The sequence below is a fragment of the Borostomias antarcticus genome (assembly GCF_949987555.1).
Source record: "Borostomias antarcticus genome assembly, chromosome: 5".
Classification (NCBI taxonomy): domain Eukaryota; kingdom Metazoa; phylum Chordata; class Actinopteri; order Stomiiformes; family Stomiidae; genus Borostomias; species Borostomias antarcticus.
The window spans coordinates 15362328-15389162 of record NC_140238.1 but is presented as its reverse complement, the minus strand read 5'-3'; the positions used below and the strand labels follow the sequence as shown (position 1 = coordinate 15389162).

General features: G+C 43.3%; 2 protein-coding genes across 2 annotated transcripts in view; both read right to left on the bottom strand.

Annotated features, from left to right (window-relative positions):
• Window positions 1–19613, bottom strand: part of pacs2 (phosphofurin acidic cluster sorting protein 2) — a 60092-nt gene extending 40479 nt beyond the window's left edge. The window contains exon 1 of the mRNA XM_084438598.1: window positions 19493–19613. Within this exon, the coding sequence (XP_084294724.1) occupies window positions 19493–19611 (119 nt within the window). The 5' untranslated portion in view covers window positions 19612–19613. The remainder of the gene's footprint in view (window positions 1–19492) is intronic.
• An 811-nt stretch (window positions 19614–20424) lies between these two features.
• Window positions 20425–25731, bottom strand: srsf5a (serine and arginine rich splicing factor 5a). The gene is made up of 8 exons (XM_084438302.1): window positions 25679–25731; window positions 25024–25158; window positions 24776–24846; window positions 23844–23978; window positions 23528–23597; window positions 21998–22071; window positions 21805–21912; window positions 20425–21702 (listed from the first exon to the last, which is right to left on the bottom strand). The coding sequence occupies exons 2-8, from the start codon at window positions 25147–25149 to the stop codon at window positions 21453–21455; spliced, it is 834 nt and encodes a 277-aa protein (XP_084294428.1). The 5' UTR covers window positions 25150–25158; window positions 25679–25731; the 3' UTR covers window positions 20425–21452.
• Between the last annotated feature and the right edge of the window lie 1104 nt (window positions 25732–26835).

Genomic DNA, 26835 nt, shown 5'->3' with positions numbered 1-26835 from the left:
GAAATGTGAAACAGAGACATAGAAACACAAAATGATTTCCCGCCCACTACTTACTAGCCTGGCGTCGCCAGGCCCAGTTTGCAATAATGCGAAAGGTCTGGAGCTGCTGAGTTTATCTTTAATTTCCAAAGGATGTTGGACGCAATTGGATAGACCTATAACCAATCAGAGTAATGAGGGTTAGTCGTCGTATCATCGTATCAAATGGGTACCGTGGTTGTATCAAACCTGCCCCATATTAGATAAACAGTTGTGATTGGCCCGGAAAATATCTTCCAGGTGGAACTCAGTCGAATGGGAGTGTGACCAGACTGATCTGTGGAGAGAAACAGAATATGAGCTCACGTGATCAAGATGGCGAAGGCAGGCTAACTACTTACAGGGGAGCTACTCTCCACAGTCCTGGCCTGAGAGCGTTGGCTAATATCATACGAGACATTCTCTCTCCCTGACTACACTCTGAATAAGACACAGATTCCTAGGACACCATCTGTTGTAATCTGTAATTCAGAGGAGAGTAAAACAACAATCTTGCAGTAAAACAACTTTGTCAAGATAACAAATGTGGGTCTGAAAAAACATTGGTCGACACTTTGTATCCCATTAAGAGGTTGAAAATACAACTGAAAGTAGGTTATAAAAACCTATGAAATATGTATTTTCAAACATTAAATTACAAGGTCAAAGTACAGACCATGCTCAAAAAAAGGCTATGCCTGCACAAGCTTTCAGCATGTCTGTCCTCTGGCAAATCAATGTTCCTCTTGCAAAACACTGAAGCTTCCATTTAGCCTAAAGGATCAAGCAAACACCGTCTGTGGCCTACACACCTGCATATACTTAACATAACGAGACAATTAACTCAAGACAATGAACTGTAGGATTTGTAGATGATCGCTAACGTGTAGCGATATCACTAACATTTGAGGAATTGACAAACATGGGCTGAGCAAAAGGTAGCCTTTACAATTAAACGCATAGGGCCTACAGTACATTGTGTAACATGTAAGGAAGAATGAGTGCAAGTGTTACATAGCCACGTCCCCTCAGGTATAGACTAGTGCTAAATTAGAAGGTCAAAATAAATGTCTTGAAATACTTTTTGGTCTGAGGACTTTTGGCTTCTCTCATGGCGTGTCATCCTCTCATGGCGTGTCATCCTCTCATGGCGTGTCATCCTCTCATGGCGTGTCATACTCTTGGTGCACAGAGGCATGGAGCAGCGAGCCGTCAGAGGGACAGGAGGCTGGCCCGCTGCCCAGACAGGCCTACAGTGCAGCGGGCCACGCTCACTCTAGGCCCGCAGCCTCGGCCCCTGCCACAGCCCAACTGGTCCTCTGGTTTGCTCTGACCTAACATCTCCCGAGCGAGAGCCACAGAACTGGCCAAGCGCCTGAGAATCATTTCCTGCTGCACAGCGATATGAGCTTGTCCCACACTGCGACCCGTATAAGTCAAGCAGTACGCCTCCCAGCGTGGGGCTGGATAGGATACGCAACTTGACACAGCACACAAGGTGAGAAAACATGTCAGACCTATCAAACTCAAAAGTAGGGATCAACCAATATGTTTTTTTCAGGGCCGATACCGATTATTAGTAATCAAGGAGGCCGATAACTGATATTTGATATACATTTGCATTAAAATAGTGTTGTCAAAATTGAGAATAAAACACAAAACCTCATCGAACGTGATGACCAAGTTTCAGTCCACGGCACTGAACACTAGTCTAATGTAGCCTATTACAGCTGACTTAAGTATGAATCAATCTGTTTGTATCACTTCAACAAAGTGCATTATTAAATGATACCGTATGTGGCTAGCAGCAGCACACATTTCTTTGCCTGTGTCACTTAACCCCATCCTGCCTCTAAGGTTAACCAGGCTTGACCAGAGCTCTGCTGCGCTTAGCCAGGCCCGGCACAAAATCTTTCTAAACCCTCGCCAGGACCCTGTTATCCTGACGCGCACCAGGAGCCCTCCGAGATTCAGTTGCTCATGCAATATTCAGCCCTGACATCTCAGCCTGACAGGGCTCAGCACACTCTGCCTGGAGTATGGCCCTGTCTGGAGAGAGGATCACTGCCTGTCAGAAAACCTAGGAATCTCTAACTTTAAAGGTCCTATGCTAATTTTCAACCTTTTCAAAGGTCCTATGCTAATTTAGGGGTCCCCAAAACAGGTCTTTGAGTATTTTTGCTGAAAATACCACTCAGAATAAGCGTTCTAGCATGCCTCTATACCCTTCTGTTGACCACGTTGAGCGGATTGAGCACTTTTTCCTATGCAAGAGCAATTCGGCAGGCTAGAATACGAGGGCTATTGACGGCGCTATGCCATCTCAAATATAGCTGGCTAGCCCGGACCATCCACACTCGATGCCACTGTGACAAATTTCAATGTCCTCTCTCCCTGACTAAACATGATAGCGTTAGTGACCATGTTATTATCTCCACGGTTGCATGCTGTTACCTCTAGCTACATTCGCTAGCTAGACACCACCAGGCTATATGACATAATTCAACTACAAACAATGAAAGCAAGATTCTGTAGGCCGAGGGGAATCCAATGATGTCCACTTCTTAACATTTGATCATTTTTAATGGCCGCTCGATGAACTAGAAGTCTACCAATTTCATTTTACTAACGTTACTCTAACATATGAGACGAGCATCCAGGTTGAAGCAAAAGGGGAGTTTGTTCATGTTAGATAGGTAGCATTAGTACTATATGCAAACAAACACACAGCATATTTACTTAGTTTATGCATAATTTCCACGGACAGTTCAGATCATGCAGAAAGAGTTTCTGAAAATCCTGCTGACCCTGTTGGAAAAGCAATCGGGCAAAAAATGGCTAGCACACACTGCCAGTGTTTTGCCAATTTCAGCAGGAACGTTGCCATCAAAAATAAAATGTATCCACTCGGCTCTGCTGTCCTTTGAGCTTGGGAGACGATCTGTGCTGCTTAGTACATCCAAGAACAGAGCATTTTCCACGCGAAGACATTATGCTTGCTAGCGGGGTCCCTGAACGTGACGTCGAGTGACACGGGGGATTTGAATGGCTTGCAGGGACCGACTATTTTCTAATGTTTTGATTTCGGCTGACCACAACAAAATTACTGGGTTGTTTCACTTCATACTTTGTGTGTTAGTAGGCCCATCAGAGATTCAAATGTACATGCAAAAACAATGAAAAAGTTAGTTTTGCAAACGTGGACTCCTTTAAAATATACCACACATCCCCCCTCCTCCTCTCTCACAAATATCAGACTCATCCACATTCAGTTTCCCTGAATGTCTTGAGAAAGAAAACTAAATATGAATCCCCTCTCTCTCTCTCTCTCTCTCTCTCTCTCTCTCTACTAGTGCTCCTAAATAATAAACAAACAACTTGAGGCAGAGTCTGTGATGAATCAGCACATGGCCTATAAATCATACACACTTGTTCATGTCCACTGAGTGTGTTAGTAGATCATTAAGCTTTGGAGAGTTAGCAGGCAGCAGGAGCTCAAGTGCGTCAGAAAGACGGCACCACTATTGTCAGGAAAACAAATACGCTCAATCTACATCACATGACAAACAAAAAATGTAGTTCCTCCACACCACTGCATGAGCGCTTGAGGGGAAAATTGGGATAGCACAAAGACTGCTGTGTGTGTGTGTGTGTACACACATTAGATTGGTGGTTGCGGATCCTCTTGAGACTGGATCCCCCCAAAACTCTAAAGTATAGAGACCCCCCCCCCCCCCAATAAATTGAACCGTGAAATGCACGACATGCGACCAACTTCTCCACCCCTCGGCACCATCTCTTGCATCAGTTTGACAGCTCAATAATTGTCTTCTAATCTTTTATTAATAGAGAAGCCCATTAGGCAGCGGAGTGGCGTCTGGGGTGCGGCTCCTCTGAGCCTTCCACGGGGTGTCTGCGCTGAGCGACGAAGCGCCGTCGGCACGCCACCTCCTCCATCTCTGGCCTGGCTCAACTGTCCATCTGTTTACTGTATCAGAATCACACACGCACGCGGGCACGCACACGCACGCACGCACACACGCACACACATGCGAGGTGTCCCTCCAAGCCTGGAAGCTAATGACTGTCCATAAAATGTCAATGGTCAAAGTCCCTACCGTGCAACACCACCTTGTGTTTCACCTGACCAAAAATTAACACATGTTCATTCATGCACAATTTAATACCGGACAGCCTATGTAAATGTAATACTAGACAGCCTATGTAAATGTAATACTGGACAGCCTATGTAAAGATTTTACAGACATCGCCATTGGCAGGGCCACCAAAGCTGAGCTCTGATCGTGTTCAGTCTCTATTGTTGAGTTCCAGTATTGAATGTCAATCCATGGTGAAAAAAAACTGTGATCAATAACACAGTCTCTCTATGTAAACTGAGCAGAGAGCCGCCAGTGGCCCTGTGGACTGCAGCCCTGCCCAAGTGGCTCTGTTCTAGTAGTAAGTACCTGGCTGGCTGCGACTACAAAAGGTGACAAATCAAATCCCAGCTGAGCATGTTGAAGGGATTCGTCCTCTCATCAGAGGGATGGGAGAAATGAGGAGCCCAGTTTTTGACGACTGACGGCTGGCACACACTGTACACACGGTGTCCATCTGTCTGTGTCTCTGTCAGAAGAGGCAGCCTTGGATGATCAAAGATCTTAATTTCCTACACAGCTCTCTCTGAAGCCCACTGTCAACACAGACTCCTGAACACACATGCGCTGTCACACAAATAACAAGCTACTGAAAATAAGCTACTGAAAATAATCCATGGAGCTCAGTCCATAATCAAATTTTACTGCTTCCAGTCGGCGCCAAATAGGCCATACTGTCAATAATACAGCAGAGGGGAGAAATGCAAGGCTGCTGTAGGAAAACAGCGGAGTAGCGTGGAAATAATGTGCTCGCCCAAAATCAAAGACATTTCTTTCTATCTATAATATATGTACAATCGATTAAAAATGCAGGGAGAGGGGAACTGAGTTCCATCTATGTCAGCCTGGGGTAACTGTGACCTTGAAAACAATTAAAAATGGACATGGATCTGAGACTAATTTCTTTTCCAGAGATTGTATGTGTGTGTGTGAGAGAGAGAGAGAGAGAGAGAGAGAGAGAGAGAGAGAGAGAGAGAGAGAGACAGAAAGGGGGGAGAGGGAGGGAGGGAAGGAAGGAGGTGGGCAAAGAGAGCTAGAAAGCATATATGGTACAAAATTATTCATATCTAGGGAATTATATCCACCGTCTTTAAAAAAAAAAAAAAAAAAGACGCTGGGCTATGGGGCTGGTGTTGCAGCTACTACAGATGAGAAGAGACATCCAAACCACCTTGGCCACCGTAGTCGTATTTATGTCTAAAAAAATAAGAGGCAGAGAATTTAATTCACTATGATGAACAGAAAGTGATCCGAGCCCTTGCTGAGCCCCCAGGGGCTGGGTGGGGTGGGGGGGGGGGGGGGTCGAGGGGGGTAGAGCAGAAACAGGAATACAAATGAGCGATCTTTATGCAGCACTCTGCAGCACGCCACTCTGCTCCACCACAATGCCAGCCAGCCTAGACTCTCCTGGGCACCGCTCGCATTTACACCAGCATTACTGTAGGAATCAGGCTGGGCTAACCACCTCATACAGTCACATTAGGCTATATGCTTAGTCATCGTCAATCCTTAGATTCGAAATGGCCCATTCCTGCATGCATGCAACTCAATAGGCAAATCTGATCTCTCAGATAAAAATGCTGATAATGAGGAAATGGAGAGGATTTGCATCTCTCACCCCCACCCCTCTTTCTCTCTCTCTCTCTTCCCCCTGCCTGGCTCTGACAACCAACTATTCAGGAGGGCAAAGAAGGCATCATGACAAGGCCTGCTATATTCCAGCAAATCAAACAGAGAAATATTGATGGCTGAGGAGTATCCCACGCCAAATAGACCAGTGGCCAGTTCAGTGCCTTCTTTGGCTGTGTAGCCACATGCTATCCTCCGTTAACAATCAGACAACCAAAAACGGGAGCTCTACTCCCTGAGAAAATACACACCACAGTGTAGCCTAGGCCTCATTATGTATGATCTATGGACCATACTGTAGTACACAGAATGACTGGAACTAATAGCTACATAGACGTTTTCACACACTAGAGACATTTTCACACACTAGAGACATCTTAAAGCAGCTACAAGGAGTTTTTCAGTTTGTGATGATTTTAGCGGCACCTGTGGACAAAAGCGGAAAGACGACTGCATTTCCCATGAGCACCTCCGCTTCCTGTCGTAGGCAAGATCTCTTGCCTAACCTAGCATTCGTTTTGGAAGCCAGCAAAAAAAGGCTAATTGTCAGGATAACTAGCGACGACATAAATAAATAGTTTGGTCCTTTCTGGACGTCCCGACCAGCCAAGCAGATATATAACAAAAAGAAACAGCCAATCTTCTCTCTGATGGCTGCATTTGCTAATGTAGAGGCATCAGTATTGAAATGAGACCGTTTTATAACCAGTCTGTAACTACTGTAACTATAACTAAAGCTCTCCTCCTCCAATCCAATACAGCAAATTTGGATTAAATACAATTAGCCGTTACTAAACACTAGGGATGAAATGGTTACCGGTTTTGTGGTTAACCACAGTAATAATTCCCGATAGTTAGTATTACCGCTTCAAAGTCATACAAATTAAATGTATTTAATTATTTAACTAATTACTTAATTAAACCATATTTGATTATCATGCTTTGAAACCACGGTAAACTATCCAACGTTAATGAGGATTTCTTGCTGTTTTGCGAGTATGGTGGAAGGCAGAGCTGCTGTGATTTTTACGCCTTCTTAGAGGATTAAGCCTGAAATTAACCTGCATGTGGGGACTTAGGAATGGATGGAAATGTCATGGTTTGTCTAGTCTCTATCCAGATTCAAATATTATGTTGAATCGCTGCGCTCTGCATACTGCATAATAGAGTCTGTGCCACTTCGCCATGCAAACTGGTGTTCTGGTCATAGCAGCAAATGAGAGCTAGCTCAGGTTAGAGGGGCGGGGCATATCTATGGGTGTGAGCGCCTGATTGCAAAAGTTGTTACTGATTGGTGTCACTGGGATTCTGGCGCTACCAATGAATTGCCAGGATTTGAACACCAGATTTTTGCATTAAGTGTCTCACACCCATAGAGAGATCTGCAGCATGCAGTAACGTGGTTAGCGTAGCTTACATAGTGTATCAGCGAAAGACCTCTCATGGGTCTGGCATTGAGACTGGTTTGTCTAACTTGCTAATAGCTTGTGTCAATAAAGTAAACTAAAGCTTTCAATATAACCTACTCTTGTAACACACAACACGTTGTTCTGCTGCAGTGTGTGCGTGAGTGAGAGTGACTGATTGAGAAAGAATAATAATGAGGATTTCAGTGTGTATCTGTACTTTTTGAACATTTGCAGCATATTTTAACCATTACCGTGATAAAACCGTAAACAAACCGTAAACACTCCAGACATGACACATCCTTTTGTGGACCAGAATGATTTGATTTCTTTTAACCAATCTCTCAGGGAACCACATGCAATTTACTTATACACTTAATTGAATCCAAGCTAGCCTTTCTGGTCTACGTCACCTTTCTTGCTTTGTGAAGCGAGACTGATTCTTTATGTCACTTCCATTGTTAGAATCTATTAACAACTTCGGTGTTGGTATCCAAGTAGTTAGTTAGGTCTGTGATCTCTGGCAGACCAAGCAGGTTATGTTTACAATCTTGTAAACCAAAGCTGGTCTCCAACTGGCTGAGATACTGATACATGTTTGCTGTCACTAGTGCCAGAGATGGTAGGTTGCAGACTGCACTGTATGTGTCAGACCAGTGTTCAACTTCTGGGAGTGGCCTGATGGAGTCATGGAGTCATGACACAGCTTCCCCTCAGAATAAGGCCAAACCTAGCATTACTCATTTGCTTAATCAATACATGAGTTACAGTTAAAGGGGTGCAATGGAGTTCATAACCAGGCCAGGTCAAGCCTGGCTTATGTGTGTGGCTGGCTTGTTTCTGTTCAGGGCCCTGTACTACTTCTTGCGTATGTCCTTTAGACCTTCAGCTCTGTTGCAGCAAGCCAGTCCAGTGTTTCATCGTCCAGATTAATTAGACCTAGATCGCCATTCGGTGGCCGGTGTTTGGGGCAGCTGGTCATGATGTGTTCCACAGTCTGGAGGGGGTCTCCACATTCACAGTGGGCACTGTCCACGAGGCCCCACCTCTGCATTGCTTCGCCGAAGCGCCCAACACCTGTCCTCAGGCGATTGAGGGTTGTCCACTGGTTCAGCGGCAGGTGCTGGCCAGGGACGTCTGTGGGGTCTTCGATGAAGTGGTGAAGCCTAGATGGTTCTGCTGCCCTGTACTACGAAACAGGATTATGGGATTAGCGTGAAAACCTCAGGTTCAAGCCTGGTTTATCCGTACCACGAAGGTGGTTCACCTTTTCACCATGCTATCTTATGCTGCCGAGCTAACCTGCTCCGGGGCAGGTTAAGTTCCAGATTATGGATCAAAACGTGTGAAGCACTGCCCGCTGACCAATCAATTCACTTGGAAAAAGGCATATGGACGTTAAGATTCTATATGGAACTTCAGTGTGCAAATTAAAAAATAATCTGCAGTGCGCGAACAGTGAGAGGTTCTTTTAAGACTTTTTACAAACTGACAAAACCCTCTTTGGCTTTCCCCGATATCATATGAAAAATTGCAGAATGACAGCTGCTTGAGACATATTTTGCCTTGTGCATTTACAGTCGTAGACTGTAGGCTATGCACTGGCTTGCGTTTTATTAGCCTACCTGCAGTTTCGTGTAGGCTGTGTGGGTGATGCGAAGAACCAAGTAAAAACAATAATTTTTTGTTCAAAATCAGTCTTTAATGTTGATTTATTAGACTAGCCTCCCGTTCCTAGGAACAAAGAGTAGTAGGCTACATTTTAATTGAATTGTGATAGCACCAATGCCTGACTTCTCCACCTCAAGCTTCACTTTTTCCATCTAAATAGCCTGTTTTATCTCTGGTTCCTCTTGTATAGAGACATCACATCGTCTACTCGAATCTGAAACTATTAAAAACTATAGCCTACATTAGGGCTGGGGCGATTCGTCGACGTCGTCGACATCAACGATTATGCAAATTTGTCGACGCGAAATGTATGCGTCGATGACGTCGGTTCTAATATGACAAGTTCAAAAGTATATGATGCTAACTGATGCTACACAATGCTCACTCGTTTTTGTATAGTTTGCATCGCAGCGTCCTTTTGGGCTTGTCTTGGGTGAAGTACTCCCACACATTCTAAAGTCTAGGTCGTGCCTTTTTTTCGAATTCACCCTCATTTTGTCTGTTCTCAAGTCCTTTTTTCACTGGCGCTCAACACATTAGCTACCTAGTTAGCTAGTGCTACCTGTAAATATACGGGCCGCCACAGTAAATACTGGAGGCAGTATCGCTTTGATTCTGCCGCAACTGTGAATTTAAGATCGAGAAGAAGAAAGTATCAACAAGGAGCAACGTGGTTGTCAACCAGAGCAGGATCCTGGTGCGAACTAGATAGCTAACGTTAATGATGAGCTCTGGTGGTGACAAAACAACTAACGTTAATGCAGAACAGACAGAAAATGAGGGTGAAGGGGTGGAGAAAAAGGCGCGACCTAAGGTATCAAAAGTGTGGGAGTACTTCAGTGAAAACAAACCCCAAAAGACGATGCAAGCTGGATATCAGCACCAACACAATGCGGGAGCACTTGAACAGGAAACATACAGGAGCTGTTTCTTCGGAGGACGGGTGAGTTTAGTTATATGCCTCTTTATCTTTCAAACATTACTAGCTTAGTTTATGTCCTGTACTACAGGCTGCAGGTAGTAGGCTACGTTGTTATATGTCTCAGTAGCGCTGCAGCTGAGTGTCCATTCCAAGCCAGATGCAGAGAGTAACGTTACAGCAGCATAGACGGGTAGCTAACATATCGTAATGCATACATACATAGGCCTTTTAGTTGTGTATTATTATGGTCTGGTCTGGTGTATTATTCATTTTATTTAGCCAGATATCATACAGACTGATTACACTCCTTGAAAGTCAACTCTGGTTTGAATGTCAGGAGACAGCCATGTAGGCTACGTTAGTGAAGTGTAGCCTATGATAAAACTTGCAAAACAAATGTCTCGTGGTGCCTCCTAGAGAACGCTACGAAGGGGCTACGTTAACACCCACTCTGAGGCGACAACGTTACAAAAACTGTAAATGTATACAACCATTTTTTCGTGGCATACCGTTTTCAAATCTAGCGGCGTTGTGTCAGTTTTGCTCATTTTGACGATAGCGCTGCGAATTAGAATCCCGGAGGGGGGCTGCGTTAACTCCCATTCCACCAACTATGTACAGTAACGTTGGTACAGTAATATGGAATTCTCATACAATGACGAGGCATCGCTATGTAATATAATCAGGGCGACACTTCACTGAATTGATAGTGATGATTTGTGGTAGTTTTTAAATATGCACATAGCAAGCGGAAAATATGTAGGTAGACTCTCTATGATATGTAATTGTAGGAGAGTCGGTTACTTTTCCATTGCAGTTTAAAATGTCGCAACACAAGCCCAGAAATCAGTCTTGTCACTGCGTTTGGGCGTTAAGACCGCCCCTCCCGAGTGCGGGCGTTAAAACCACCTCATACGCTAACGTTATTCCAGTTTTGTGCATGCTTCAGCACAGTGAATTATAGAAGGAATACTCTAGCATAGCCTACCTTAGATATTTAATACATTTTTCTGTTTTTAAGTAAACAAAAGGAGATTGTAGCACAGGTTCTCAGTGCACAATAAATGATTAGGCTTCAATAAATATGATAAATATCAAATATCATGACTGAAAATAGTAAAAAGGGATAATTTATATTGCATTTCATGATTAAAAGATAAAAACATAATTTGTGGATGGTGTAGATTGTAGATAAGATAATAAATTAAGGGGAGACACCCCAGGTGAATAGGAAAAAAAAATCCTTAATAGGTATCACCATCAAACTACCCCAGTTTGTTAGGTACATTAAGGAGCATCTTTTTTGTATTACATGTTTTCTGAAATCTTATGGATAAATATGCGCTAATTTGCATAATTTCGGGACATCAATTTTTTTAACTGGTTCAAGCCAGATTCAAAATTCTTGTTTCATTTTGTTCACATATCCCTATTCAAAACTTTGTTCAAGGGGGATTTTTTTATATATCTTTTCTTCACTTCAGAAATCATAAAATACTGTCAACAGTCATAAAAAGACCAATTTTCGCCATGTTTTAGGGATGAACTGTTATATAAATCAGGCTATGAATGAAATTTAAAAAATCCCCCTTGGCCAAACCCTTCAGAATATGGATTGGAACAAAACTGGAAAGTTAGGTGTATGTAGGTGCTACTCAAGTGGTGGGTTTGATGTCCCTAAGATGAGAAATAACTCATTTTGAGAAAACGGGCTTTGAAAATTAGTATTGTAAAAAACCATACATTTGCATTGTAAACCAATATTTACAAACACAGTATCCAATCACATCATTAGTAACAACATTACACAACATCTGAAAACACATAGAAACTGAAAACTGAATAACACAGCATGTTGTGGATTCAAAATAGTCCAGGAGTAGACATTTTGTATAGAGAAGCAAGACCTGTTTAGTTGGAAGCCCACTCACCACGTCAAGGTACAGCCCACGAGTGGGGTGTTAGTAAGACGAGACTAGAGACGAGACAATGTTAGTAGGAAAGAGAACATTCCCTTTTAGAAAGCTTGTATTATTTTGTTAAACAGATCATGGACAAATATAGACACATTTGACGAGGACATGCATGAGAACAGATTATCTAGCTTTTTGTGTTTTTTTAAGCGTTTTACAAGGAGAAAACATGAATGAATGAATGAACATGAAGAGTAAGCTGATTCATAAATACACAGGACAAGATGTGGTAAACAATGCAGGGTAAACACCAATAGAAGCTAAATATGGATTGCCAAACAAACAAGTGATATAACCATCGTCAAAAGCAACACCATAGGAGACATCAAGCTACGCCGTCATAGGTCTACAGAGTCACTCCTCAGATGGCACCACACTAGCTATCCACAAAACTGTTCTAGGCAGCTAGTCTGTAGAACCCACTCAGCTGCAGTCCACAAAACTGTCCTAAAACCACAATATGTTCCTGGTGCGCATGGGGTTGTCATCAGTGAAGCAGACTACCCCATATTGCCACCTTCATGTTGTCCACTGAACGCTGGTTATTGAGAATTATTGTAATAATTCTCAATAACTGTAATAATTTTGTAACATTTTGCATTTATTGGCAGTCAGCTTACCTACCTCTGGGTCCACATCTGCATATGCCTGCCTAATCTGCTCTCTGCTTCTGTGCAAGGACTCCAGACCTCTCTCTATTTCAGCAACTGAAATTGAAACAGTTTATTTGGTCAGTTTATGGATGCATGTAGAAATGCCACAGGTAGAGAGAGGGAGACTACTGTGCATATGTATATGCTTCTGATATTGGCTAGAGAGAGAGAGAGAGAGAGAGAGGGAACACGTTTCAATAGCCTACCTGTCACCCTCTTGTCATGTTTCTGATACGTTTTCAGATGAAGCCCTGGGATCCAACACTTTACAAATCTTTTGGAGAGCTGCATACCCCAACCCTAACTCGTGCGCTAAGAGGACCATCCTCACATTGACATCAAATGCAACATCATTCCTAGTTGTATCATGAAGCCGAGTCGATGTGTAGACACTTTTGCGATAGCCATTTCTCACAAAGACTGCACTCTAAGAGCAAAGTACTACAGAACCCACTATTCTGAGGATCTATGTTAATTTTAAGACCAGTCCCTGCACAATTAGGACAAATCAACCCAGTTATCAGCTCATTCAAACGCGCCGCATCTCTCTGCTGCTCACTGGACATGCTAACGCTAGCCTCATCTCCCTGCTGCTCACTGGACATGCTAGCACCGGCTAATGACAACTTGCGCGAATAGGCACTTTATATCTCATAAATGTAAACCTTTCCATTTAGTTTCTCTTGTTTTCTGTTCAACCTTGCGGGCAAACACTATTGTTGTTGTTGCTTATTACATTTAGAACGCTTTACAGACGGCATTGTTTGGATTAGATATAAGGAAGTGGAAACGTGTCACATGACGCGCTGAACCAATCACGTTCTCAGAAATCAACAACAGCCAATGAGATTTCACGCTTAGCATCAAACCCACCTTTGTATTTCCACGATTGGTTGCTGATACAAATGAAACTATCAGGTTTGGTTGCGATAGCATTACGCACGAGAGCCAGATCTTTCGAATGATATCTCATATGAGCGGATCCAAAAGACGGCCGCGGTCTGGTTCGTTGCGAAAAAATGCTAACTTTTGGTGATTTTAGGAAGAATCTACAGACGCAAACAGACTAAATGAAGTAAAATAAACATCTAAATGCGTATTTTTGATGTTTTATTTCCACTAGTATGAAAGAAGACATGTTATGGAAGCAAACTAGCACAAAATCTCAAATTTGACCAGGGCGTTGAAAAACGATGTTTTCACCTACCGTGTCTCCCCTTAAGTGAATTATTGAAGGAATATTCTAGCTAGGAAGAGGAGCAGTGCCTACAGAAAGCAGAGATTCAAGGCATGACCGGAACAAATGACTAATCGTGACTAATCGAAAAAATAATCGTTAGATTAGTCGATTACCAAAATAGTCATTTATCCCAGCCCTAGCCTACATTTGCTTTATTTAAGCGTCCCTTGCCAGTCTCACAGGGTTGCAGCTGAAAGAATAAGATAATATAGATACATTTAAGCTACAATTGCTTTACACGCCATAAGAATAGGCATAGCCCAATGATCTAGTCTACTCGTGTTCATTAGGAGGATAGTGATAAAACGTAGGCAGTCGGCAGTATTTTCCCAGCTTTCCTTCCTGCCTTTGGCAGTAGCGACTGTGTTGTGCCTATAGTTCATATCTCTATAATATTGCTCCTCGTGTAAAATGCGGTGGACGGAACTTGGTTATGCGTATTGTTTGCCTTGTCCATAGCCGTGTCTGAATACCCATATTAAGGTATGCGATTGGTCATTTCGAGCAAATACCTCCCCATTTACCGTGAACACGCTCATAGCTAGATTGGACCAGCTGGGTAGACTTAACAAGTTGATAGCCACCATCGTAGTACCGTTTATCTGTGATTGCAGTTGTCCGGTTTACTCGAGCAAGCTAGCGAAAAGTTATCCTGGATATGTTGAACGAGCTTCGTAGTACGGGGCCCAGGACTGGTAGGACGGAAGCTAGTCATGCCACTGAAATAGCCGTCAGCTGAAATAATGTCTGATAAATTAAGATAGGTTGTCTCCTGCACACATCAGTTCCAATGCTTCCAATGCTAATCCAGCACAATAAGAGTGGGATGCCAGTTAGCTCATGAGTTCACAACAACTAGCAGCAGTACTCAGTTTGTGCAGCGGAGATCGGCGGGTTGATTTTGGTGTCCTTGATTTTGGTGTGCTGGGACTACTGCCTCTTGTGGTGCCAACAGAGAGACGCAGGCCAACATTGTCGGGAGTAAGTAAGGGAGGGAGGGAGGAGGTGATAACCCAACAAACGCTATACTAGCTGCGCGGCTGGCCAGCCATGCACAAAAACATTAGCATTGTGGTGACAGCGTTTCACACATTTTCCCTGACTGTATGAGGTGCGGAGAAAGCACAAAGAAAAGAAAGTCAGGTCGAGATGACTGCAAGTTGTGAGTGAATCATGAGTGTCCATGCTTTTCCATCTCCAACAGATGCATGGTGAATGTCACTGTGAAGCTACTTTTATTGCCTTAGTGATGACGTTTCAGGGACTTGAAGAGTTGTCCCATTTCAACCACTACCCCTTGTAACTCTGTTCTGAGGTGCAAGTCGAAAAGCAAGGGGCACTCGAAAAGGAGAGGTAGGGGGTCCTCTGGTTTTCTACTCGAAAGCAGGATGTAAACATTGTAGCGTTCCAAACATTCAACTTCGGACGACTTCAGGCATTAATACATTCAACATCTTTAATAGACCTCAAGGACACATACATGTGTGCAGAAATGTTGAATGTAAATAATTTACATGGGTTACTTTTAAACCCTGTGTTGGCTTTTCAGAGATCAGATATTTTCCCTTGCTCAGCAAAGCTTGTAGAGTCTGAGACGACGCTGGTGCAATCATTCACAAAACACACAAATTTCTGTGATTAACCGTAGCCCAGCATAGATCATCTATGATCAATCCAATCCATAAATGCTCTCTATTTTAAAATAGTGAGAATGCCCTCAGATGTTAGTCTAGACACCCATGCGATTCTTTGACCAGTCATGACTTGTTTAGCGGTCTGAAGGAAACTGAAACATTCCAATCATCACTGGGATACTAAATCTATGGCAGAGGCGGACACACAATGTTATCACAACACCTACACAGCCAGGAATGAACTCCTACAAACAAGACAGTGCTGAGAGAATAAACTGGTCCAAGCCAATATCTTCCCTGGTCAAAGTTCAGAAATATACACTTTTATAAAGTGTACCCAATATGGTTTGTCTCACTAACCTTTTTTCTAACCTGTCAATGTTTAAAAACACACCAAGGAAACAATCAGTCTGTTTTCATTGGACCACAGAACAAGGCCGGATTAGGGGACGGCTAGACTGAGGGTTAGAAACATAACATCTGTGTACTTAGATCGCCACTCCAAACCTGCACTGTACACCTTTTAAAAGCTAAGCTCACCTTCTATCAACTATTTCAGACCTTTACCCTCATTTTTCAGCATTACCCAAAAATGTCCTGGAGGCTTTCACAGACCAAAATACAAACAGGCTTCCTTCACAATGTGCACTATCACAGAGCCATTTCATTAATTTGAACCACATTTGGAAATAAGGTCACTTTCCTGGCTAGCAATCATACAAAACACATATCCTAGCCAAACTCTAACTAATATGATGAGGTTTTAGAGAGGGTATAAAATGAAGGCTATTTTAAGCGATATGGAGATGAAAATTGTATTATGGGTTAGGGTTATAAAATGAACAGAACATTTTGTCTTCTGCATGCTACATGCTACTACTACAGTAGACATGGACATATATATTGCCATAGTGGCCAAACCATTATAGGCCTAATCTTTGTAACGGTCTCAGAAAACACCATTAGGCTAAAAAGAAACACGTTCCTCCATCTTCCCCCACTTCAGCTAATCCATAATTGCTTGTTGCCCTAACTTATCCTCAGGTGCTGAAGTTCCATAAGTCATTCATGGTCAAACAAGCATGCAATTAGCTTTAGGTTAATTAAGATTCAAAGGCCTATATCGGGTAGACTGGGAGAACTAGGACATTTTCCACACATTTTTCACCTGTGTCAGCTCTTTGATGCGTAAGTATGAGGTATCTCTGTTCATACTGTTTAGCCTATATCCTCATGTTTATGTCTTGTCTTTATCAGCAGTTCAGGGTTTACTGCAGCCATTGGTGTTTGCCAAAGAGGCCTTGACTTTTCATTAGCCTTGACAGGGACTCGGAGCACAGTCAGAATGTACAGAAACAACTTCATCTGCTACTTATACAGTATGCATAAAGGCACAGGATGCACAAATACTGTATAAACTCAGACGTCAACAAAAATGAGAGTTATTGGTGACAACAGGAAGTCTAGTACAGCGCTTCAACATCAGAGGAGATGGAGAATGGTGGAAGGCGGTCAGTGAGGCGTGGCATTCATTGTGCAGTGAAGCATGGGGAAGTAAACTGAAAGCAGAATTGATCGGTCTGCAGAGTTACAAAGCACTTCAGAGAGGTAGGCTAGGTAGCCGGCGAGCGACTGCCCTGTCTGTCCTCCAGGAACGGCTGCATCAGCAAGGTGGGGGCCCTGGGGGGTGTTGGATAGCTCATCTAGGCAGACTTCTGGTTCAGCATAGCATGCAGTCAAAATGTGACTGTTTACTTTACATAATAGCACATTTATTATATGTCCAAAAGAGCACAGACAAATCATAACCTATAAATAATAATTAAATCATAGTCTATAAATAAAGCATGCATACTTCAAATCACACAACAGTGTTAATCTATGGAAGTGGTAAAATGTTCTGGATAACATGCCTATGACTAAATCTAGCCTAGTCTAAATGTAGGTGAATTATAATACAGATAGGTTAATGTACAGTACCAGAAGGAATGTGATATGATTACCTCACAGCCAGGTGCAAAACACTCAAAAAGGCCTTATTCAAGGCAGCAGGGGTACACAGGACAGGAGAACAAGAACAACACGCTGAATCATAAAACAATGTGAGCCATTTACTACCACCCGTTCATCCTACTCTGAAATCCCACAACGCGAGCATCCCAGGCAGCACAGGGACAAAGAGCGGAGTGTTTCACCGGGACTCAAAGCGACATCTCAGCGCTCTTTGCCTCCAACAGGCCCAAATATGACAGCCTACTGGGTCCAGCTGCCACTCGAGGGCCCACTCAATCCCTACTCTGTCTCAGGGACCAGCCCATCACTGACAGCACTTATGCCTGTGTGTTCTCCCACACTGGCCCACAGATACCCAAGTTGATGCCCACTTCAAAAATACCAAAACGAGCAACATAGACTAACACATGCAGAGTGGTGTGGTACAGCAATGAAACATCAAATGACATATTGTACTGGCATCGGCTCCTTGTGTCTCTCCCAGCCATGCCTCTGTTCAGTTCATAATTAGGCCTGGGTCTACAGTTCAATAAATCCAGTAAGCAACAGCAGAGTACAGTACAGTTACAGGCTACTGCCAATAATTGTGCTACCACCATTGGTGATTAACATTCTCTGCTCACCTGTGATAGGTGATTATTATGTAGCCTGTGTACTACGCAACAGTGCCTGTCCTGGGGTGATTCCAGGAAACGTGAGTCGAGTGCAGAAGCAGCACTCCTATAATATTGCTGCCTAATAGCTTGGGCCCTCAGAGATTTGAGAGAGAGAGAGAGAGAGAGAGAGAGAGAGAGAGTAAAGGGAATATGAAGCGAAATAGATATGAAGGGCAGAGGGAAAAGTCGGCAAAGATAACAGCAGAGGTAAAAGTGTAAATGATTGACTGCCTAATAAAGCAAAATTGGAAATACTTTGAAGTTGAATATCTTTGAATGCTTAGCCTGTATGTATGGTAATTAACACACATCCCATGGGTGAATAATAGGATAATGCTAGTTCGCAAAATGAGTTCAAAAACTAGGCCTGAGCCTAAGTCTTTGGCTGTCTTTGATTGAGCTTAAGGTAAGCATTTAAGTGGCATTGATCAATAAAGAGCTGCACTGATCTCCAAGAAGATTTAGCCTGAGTGGCGGTTCAATTCACACTGACCCAGTGATTCTCCAATATGCCTCCTTCACAGACAAAGATCTAGCCTACCACTATCAAAACTAATCAGATAAGAAACTCAGTTGAGCACTCTAACCACAGGGCGATTCGGTCATATGCAGTCTATTTTACCCAAGTATTTACTATCAAGAGATTCAATTACAGCAACAACAACAATCGTAAGCATTAAGCTGTTGCCGATCAGTGAAAATAGTTGACAGGTGGTCTTTCAGAGAACGTGAACGACCATGTCCCTCTTAGTAGGTGATTTACCTAACAACCCGGAATACTAAGGCTATCAATCTGTAAAGTTAACCTAAATATGAATAATGGGGCCGCATGGCAGAATGTGACCATGCCAATCAAATGTGGCCTAGGCAAAGGATCCTCTCCACGATTTACCTATTTCTGACTACAAGCATGGATCAAGCAAGAGCTAAGCTTTAGAGACCACTTTATCGTGAGTGAGCTGAAAGGCTTTCAGAACATTTTAGGTCTAGTTTAGGTTGCAAGTTCTTTCCATAACTCACAATATCACATTCACATAAATAAATCCACAGCCATTAATTACAGTAAGCTATTTCCCTTGAGATATACGACTTGAGCTATAAGACCATGACATTAAGCATAATGACCCCGACTGCTGTTTACCACCCTGTCACAGAATTAGCATGCTGCCTCTACTGGCACTGGTCATAGACTACTGCTAGTGACGTGCCATCAGGAGATGAGTACATTACATTTCTCTATTCCGCTTTACCACTCACTCATCCATATCAGTTATACTGTACATGTAACGTTACTCCTTGGAAAAACTGCCGCGGTCCAGTGGTTAGTTAGGCTAGGTTACTTCATCAGCGATTGCAAGCAAGCAATCATTTCAAAGCGTGCAAGCTGCATCCCCACCTGAATGACACAGCAGCAAATGGGATTTGAGGGGATTCTTGGAGCAAGTCAACTGCTGTGTAGTTTGCATATGACAGTCTATTACCTGCATCCAGATATTCAGAGGTTAACTTTGAGGGCTTACCTTGGAATGCAGCTCGGAGAAGATCCATCTATTTCCCAAGTGGCAAACAGGTTCATAGGCACGGGTCTGTTGAGAGCCCCACTCCCGGGGAAACTCAGCCGGCCACTTCTCTCCGCCATGGTTCGTGGGTATGAGGCTGGCACGAGGATGTTTTGTATGTGAGCCAAAATGTTTTAGTCGTGTCGTGAATCGAGAATTTCCCTCTTCAAGCGATAATGTTTACGTTTGTGCGATGTGGAGGGCAGCGTGTTTGCCGTGGCGACGTGCTCATTTCTCCGCACTTGTCCAGGTCGGAAGCCCGCTCTCTCCTCCTGCTCCTGGGCTTCAACAACTGCGGTAGTTAGCTACCCTAGCAGCACGCTCACTACCACAGAAGAACGACGTCATAGTTGGCTTCCAGATGCTCTCGTTCGCTCCAAGCACACGCTCGCGGATGAACTGTAGTCCTCGCGCGCTCAATAACACCAGTTTGTCAATGGCCAAATGCTGATTCTGCATTTTTGCTACAGTACCAGAGTGCTGGGGGGTGCACCTAAAACTTTTGGTTGTATCATCCCCAACAAAAAAAAACTCCAACCTGGCTCCTCATTATTATGAATTTACCCCCACCAGGACACGGTAATGCACGATGGTGCTTATCTGTAAAAACACATTCTTATCTGTAAAACACATTTTGTTATTGCACGGTCGTGTGCGATGGCAGGACCGTCCAAAGCTCTTGACGAAATTACGTGTAAACTTATATAAGTAAATACATATTTTAAACAGGAACACCGATTTCAAGGTTTCGCTCAGACATAGGTTTCGCTGCTCCCCGGACAAGACACTGCCATCATGTGGTGTAAAATTAAACGCCAGGCTGATGCAGTTTAGACCTTGACCCGATTTTGTAAAACATTAGCAAGACAAAAGTTTAATCAATCAGTGCTCAGTTACATGAACAAGTATACTTTTCAATGACTCGTTTACATTTTAAAAGAGGTGTTTGCCATGACTGTTTTATTTCTAGCAAATCAGTTTTCAGTCAACAATAATATTCAATAGTATATGGTATTTCCCTGCCACAATAAACAGTCCACTAGCCGCTTCCATATCCTGTTCAATCCCAGGACAGAATCATTGGGTGGGATTTAAACAAAACTTAGCACGAGTTTAAAGTAGTCATAACTCCTGAGCCATCACTCACTGCTCTTTAACACACATTAGCCAGTCAAAAAAAAGCTAGACTCCTACACTTATAAGCAGTTCAAGCAGACTGAAAATTACATTAACCGCAAGTATCGTTACTCTGATATTGAGAATTAAGGTAATTATTTTCAAATAAAGAGGATACTTGCAATAGAAAAACATAAGCACCCATTAAGATTGTTTTTAATGTGCATAATCACAGTATCAATGTGCAATTTTGTTTTAAATTACCCAAAGGGGAACTTAAGATTGTTTTTTTTGTTTTACTGCATCTTAATTCTGAGTCATTCACCATTTGCAGGGTCTGAATACAATACCACAGGCTGGGGGTGAAACCATGATGACGCTGCGCTTATCAGATCACACTCTAAACAGAGCTGGGACTGTTCTTCACTCTGAATGGTACATTTGAGACAAAACCTGTAGGGGATGAAACAGGTAATCAACAGGAACATGAGCCAATCACTGTGCCTCTTGTTCACTGTACATTTTATTAAAAGGTGTAGGGATTTTTCAAAGAAGAAAGTATAGCAATTACATAGCAAAATAAAATTGTCAGGTCAAATGGGAAGGGAACATTTCAATGTAAGCATAAAACAAAAACAAAACCAACGACCGAGCCGTCGCGGGCACAATTAATTCATCAATGAAGGACTTCCCATCACAAAAGGCAACCCTCTCCTTCATTCCCAATAACCAGGCTGCCCCAAAAGGCCAGCCGCCATGCTCTCACGACGCTTCAGTCCATAACATTACACTGAAGAGCACACACTCAGTGCTGGCTCTCAGGTGAGGCTGAACGGGAGCGGGACTGTTTCCTCTGGACGGGGGTGCGGGAGCGAGACTTGGAGCGAGACGGGGAGCGGGAGCGAGGTGCAGCCTTGCCTCCCGAGGGCTTCTTCTCTGGGGTGCGGCTGGCAGATCTGGACCGGCTCCTGGAGCGATTGCGACTGCGGGACTTGGAGCGGGAACGAGAACGGCTCCGTGAACGAGAGTAGCTGCGAGAGCGACTCCTGCTGCCGCTGTTGGTAAACAACAAAGGGGGGGGGGGAGTGTTAATCATTTACAAAACCACCATCCGACACCTTTGAAATACCAACATTTCAATAGGAAAGGCATCTCACCTTCTCCTGCGATCCTCGAACAACTTCAACTTGCGCCCATTCAAGTCTGTACCATCAAGCTTGGAAATGGCGTTCTTCATATCACTATGGGATGCAAACTCGACCACCCTTAGAATTAAACCAGAAGTCAGTCAGTTTTGATTGCCCTTTCATAACCACAGGCAGCAACGTCCGACACTCAACGGCAGCTTACCCTTCATTCTTGTTAGTTCTGTGGGCGTCCACAAAGGTAACCTCTCCAACTTTCCTCATCAGGTCCTTCAGGTCCTGTTCCGAAACACACATGGATTCAGTGGCAAACAACAGCATGCATAATATGCCTGAGAGTATTCTTTGAAACCTGGAGTGAGAGAAACAATTAAGCAATGAAAGCAACATACACCCCCGTGATGCATTTATCTATATACTGTCTTTCAAACAAAAACAATTCCAAGTGTGTTAATCCCTCATTTCAGTGAAGGGCGTGTAAGTCGACCCACTGATATGGCTGCTTCAAGAGGGTAGATAAGCATTAACTTACCCAAAGGAGAAAACCTATACATGCCATTAATTGGTTCCATGATATAGTTTTTGTTTTAAGGTTGTTAGGCAACTCGACTTAAACACTTCATCATAGGATGAGCCATTATAAATCCTTTGCAGTGTGGTGGCTTGGAAACAATTTGAGGCTAGGATTTGTGTCCACTGTTGTGGTTCTAGGCAGGAAATCTTAAATAGTAATGTGAATATGAATCATTTGATAAATTTTCTTTAGTTTTCCTTTTTGCTCAGGGGCTCTACAAAAACAGCAGCCAATGACTGGATAAGGGCTTAAATGGTATAAAATGATTTACTAGTATTACTATTAATTCCCCTGCCAGTCCTGTAAGAATATGAATCTACTCCCTTCCTCCCAACCCCTTACAAACCCAATCACATGAGTTATATGCTACTTACCATTCCATACCCAGGCAGATATTAGCAAAGAGCCACTTGTCCAAATAGCAAATCGGAACCAATGCAGTGTTAAGCCCTTGAGAAACGACCTCAGCCTTGATTCGGAATCCGGCCTCCACAAGGGACCGCCAGAGAGCAAGTAGGGGAAGGGGTGTGCGCCCAACTCAACACCCCCAGCTCCATCAGCAACAGAAAAAGACCCAAACGGGAGAGTGTAGGGAACGTGGATTTGAGGGGGGTTACAGCAGTTGGGGGAAGCCAGACCACAGAACCATCCAGACTGTGGCTACGGACCTCCTAAGGCTATCCTGCGCTAGACCACTTTCACCCGCTACGGGGCCCAGCCAAGATTTAGACCAGCGGCAACTGCGTGTAAGGAGAGGCACCAAATGGACACTATTCAGAAAACAACCAGTAGAGGGGGCTATGCACATCAGACACCTCCTGGGAGGCTGTGCATGCACCTCCACTTACAGGGAAACCAGATAATAGCTGTTAAAGTTTTAAGATGTTGTTTGTTAGATTGCCTTATGACATTGTCCTTGTTCTGAAAGAGACAGTAAATGAATGTAAAGTATAAAATATCTGTTTTTACATCAATCAAAAAGAGACCTTGCTATTCAATTTTACCAGTGTGGAAATAAGTAGGCTACCTGTGTGGGTAAACTGTTTTTTTTCTTATGTAATCATTTCTATAAAATTGTTGCTTCACATAAAAACAGCATTATTAAAGCAAATACAGAATATTCTTATGTGGTAAATAAAACTATTATGGACAGTTGCTCACCTGCCAGCTAATTCTTGAGGAAAGATTCTCCACAATGAGCCTGTGTTCTGTTCGAACAGGAGGGCCATACCTGCATGCATAGAAGGAAGGCATGCCTTGAGTTGTATGACAGGTGAAATCCAATTTTGTTGCAACAACAGGCATGGGCGGAATGATATGGCTCAATTCAGACCATGGGTATGTGTGTCCTGGCCCTCATTCAACAGGTTATTATCATTGACAACCGTGAATTCAGAATATGGACCATGACACATTGAAAAGGTTTATTGGGACCAATAAACATTGGGATTGTAGGCCTGAAGTACTACTACAGCACCTGGAACCACTGCTGCGAGACTGACGAGCGCTCCAGCTGAACCGTGGAGAGAAACGTCCACTGCCACCGCCACCGCCACCCGTCCCAGGACCACCTCCCCTTCCTCTTCTGGACCGTGCATGCTCAATTGTCACCCTAAAAAGGCCAAGCACAAAAGTGTCACTTTCAAACAACCGACGAACAGCACGAATACTAAACTACAGATCGTGACTATGATTATAGTTATTAGAAATGTTTAATGTAGAGGAGAATGTTCGTTTTTGACAACCTGGACCTTATTTACGGCATATTATAAGACGTTTGATTCACCGAGATAACTTTGGTGTAATTCGGAGGCCTGTAGAAGAAATTTGCTGCGAAACGGTTGTTTTCATCAATTCTGTACGCTACGATCGGCTTCCATCATATTCTAAGTCATCTTCTATATCCTCAAAATCTAAATATTCAGCCATATTAATATTCCAGGCACCAACAAGTCGATCGTAGCGTAGAGAATGAGTCACGAGTGTAGCCTACAGACGGAGAATAGCCAGTCTGCGCGATGTGCGCATGCGTGTTGGAGCGAGTTTATTTCGTTTCTAAAGACGTTTCTAAATATCATATTACAGAGGCATGTGAAGACCACAACAAGCCCTCGCTCTATGCAAGCACAACTAGCGATTCATAAAAACAAGATTGATGAAAACAACCGTTTCGCGGAAGAAAATAGAGGTTTTAGAAGCTGCATTCTCAGTGCCCCGTCCGCCGCCATTACATAGATATACTTGGCTCGCGCTGGATTTTACATTTCTTCTACAGGCCATCGAATTACACCAAAGTTATCTTGGTGAGTCAAACGTCTTATTATATGCCGTAAATACGGTCCAGGTTGTCAAAAACGAACATACTCCTTTCACTATTGCTTGATATCAGAGACGACAATGAACCCTTACCTTTCGCTACAAAGTTCTTTGCCATTCAACTCGTATACTGCATCGTCTGCATCTCTATGGTCATCAAACTCCTAAAGAAAAACGGCGCCCAGGATTAGGTGGTTGATCAAGACAATGCTAATAATATGAAGCTTAGTACTAGTAGTAACGTTAGTAGTAACTACTTTATTGGGGAATTGCAACATTAATAACTTACACCAACGTTAGCTTAAGTTACCGTTAGCCAAAAAGGTATGGTAGCTACTCACCACAAAGCCAAATCCATTCTTCAAGTTTATTTCTCGGATCCGTCCGTATCCTTTAAAGAACTTCTCCACGTCTCTCTCTCGGGCGTGAGGACTCAAACGACCGACGAATACACGACACCCGCTCATGGCTTTACTCTAGAATCAGACATTGCAACAAATATTAACTAGCTTGCCAGACAGCCTGAGTTACTGGATAGCAAAGTTAGCTAGTTCGTGTTAGCAAGCAAGTTAGCTAGTTTGGCTAATGCTATTGCTGATTCTCGGTTCTTCAGTTTGCTCGGTCCTAAAATACATGTGCAACAAATTACTATGATAGGCGAGGTTCCTTTGAACTAGCGTTAGCTTAGCTAGCTAGCGCTACTAACTAGCTAACTAACGTTACGTTAGATACGTTAGATAATAGAAAGCTAGCTAAGTTACTCAATGTTTGTTGGCAAAGAAAGGGGCACCTCGCGGCTACCTTGCTAGCTAACGTTAGCTGCTACTGCTAGCCTGCCTAGTCTACTGTACAGCAAGTTAAGCTAACCTTTGCTTAGCTAGCTAGCAATGGATCATTGAAACGGTAATTTCGGCAGACTATTACTGTGTAAACCAACGTTAGCTAACGTTACCTTCAACGAAACACTTAGACGATAAACAAACCACGAGAGCTTACATTTCTTTTCTGCCTTCTTTGCTTCTGTTTGGACGTGTGTCTCCTTCCCAGTGTATGTCAAAATGGCGAATGCAGGCAACGAGGAGGGTAACTCGTTACAGGATGTGTTGCAATGGGAGGGGTTGGGCGGGGGGGGGGGGGGGGGATCGGGTGACATGTCCATGTAAATCTATGCTAAAGACTCTGGATTGCCGAATTCTTCAAGTAGATGGTTATTTAAATTCCTTGGGTGAAACTGGGGGGTTGGCAAATGGGGACCACCATTATTAGATTTGATAAGAGGAAGTTCAATCTAACGTCAGTGAATTTGAGCATAGCTAACGGTGCAAAAAGAGTTCCACTTTACCTACCAAGTGGCTATCTCATCACATTAATATAGTGTGTATTTAGAGTGCCAAAGTTGACCACAAGCCAGAACATATTCGTACGTGTCAGACAGGAGTTTCCCCATTCTATTTTATTTATGTACTGTATGCTGCCCTTGGGGTCCATTCTCCGAAAGCACAATGTTTCCTTCCACTGTTATGTTGATGATGTACAGATCTAGCCTATCTACCTCTAACATTGAAATCCAAGGAGTCTCTACAGCCTCTACTAGACTGTCACAAGGACTTAAAAACCTGGATGGACCTGCATTTCCTCAACTTAAACGACAACAAGACGGAGGTCATTATGTTTGGTCATTCTGCTCTCTTGGATGACTGTTGGTGCTCTGGGCCCCCTAGCCTCCAAAATGTTTCTGCTATAATAATACATTGGTTTTACTTTTGACAGTGCTTTCAAATTTGAGAAACAAATTAGCCCTGTGGTTAAAGCCACCTTTTTCAGTTAAGGCTCATAGCCAAGGTCAAGGCCTATCTCCCTCCTAAATATGTGTAGAGGGTTGCTCATGCTTTTATTACCTTTGGCTTGACTATTGCAACTCTTTGTATGTAGGTCTAGACCAGTCCTCACTCTGGCGTTTGCAGCTAAAGCAGAATGCTGCTGCTCACCTTCTGACTGAAAAAAGAAAGCATGACCACATCACACCTGTGCCGTCTTCCCTGCATTGGCTTCCTGTCCGCCTCAGGATTGATTTAAAGATTTTGTTACTTGTTTTTAAGGGTTTGAACGGCCTAGCTCCTCTGTATCTAGCTGAACTCCTTCACGTAGAGCAC

What these genes read in the sequence shown, in the direction of transcription:
- srsf5a (XM_084438302.1), bottom strand. Translation starts at nt 25,149, where the DNA reads ATGAGCGGGTGTCGTGTATTCGTCGGTCGTTTGAGTCCTCACGCCCGA. An exon ending in TCTCGCAGCAGTGGTTCCAG is followed by an intron (nt 23,598 to 23,843) that starts GTGCTGTAGTAG and finishes CTATGCATGCAG; the next exon opens with GTATGGCCCTCCTGTTCGAA. An exon ending in CCTCAAGAATTAGCTGGCAG is followed by an intron (nt 22,072 to 23,527) that starts GTGAGCAACTGT and finishes GTTTCGGAACAG; the next exon opens with GACCTGAAGGACCTGATGAG.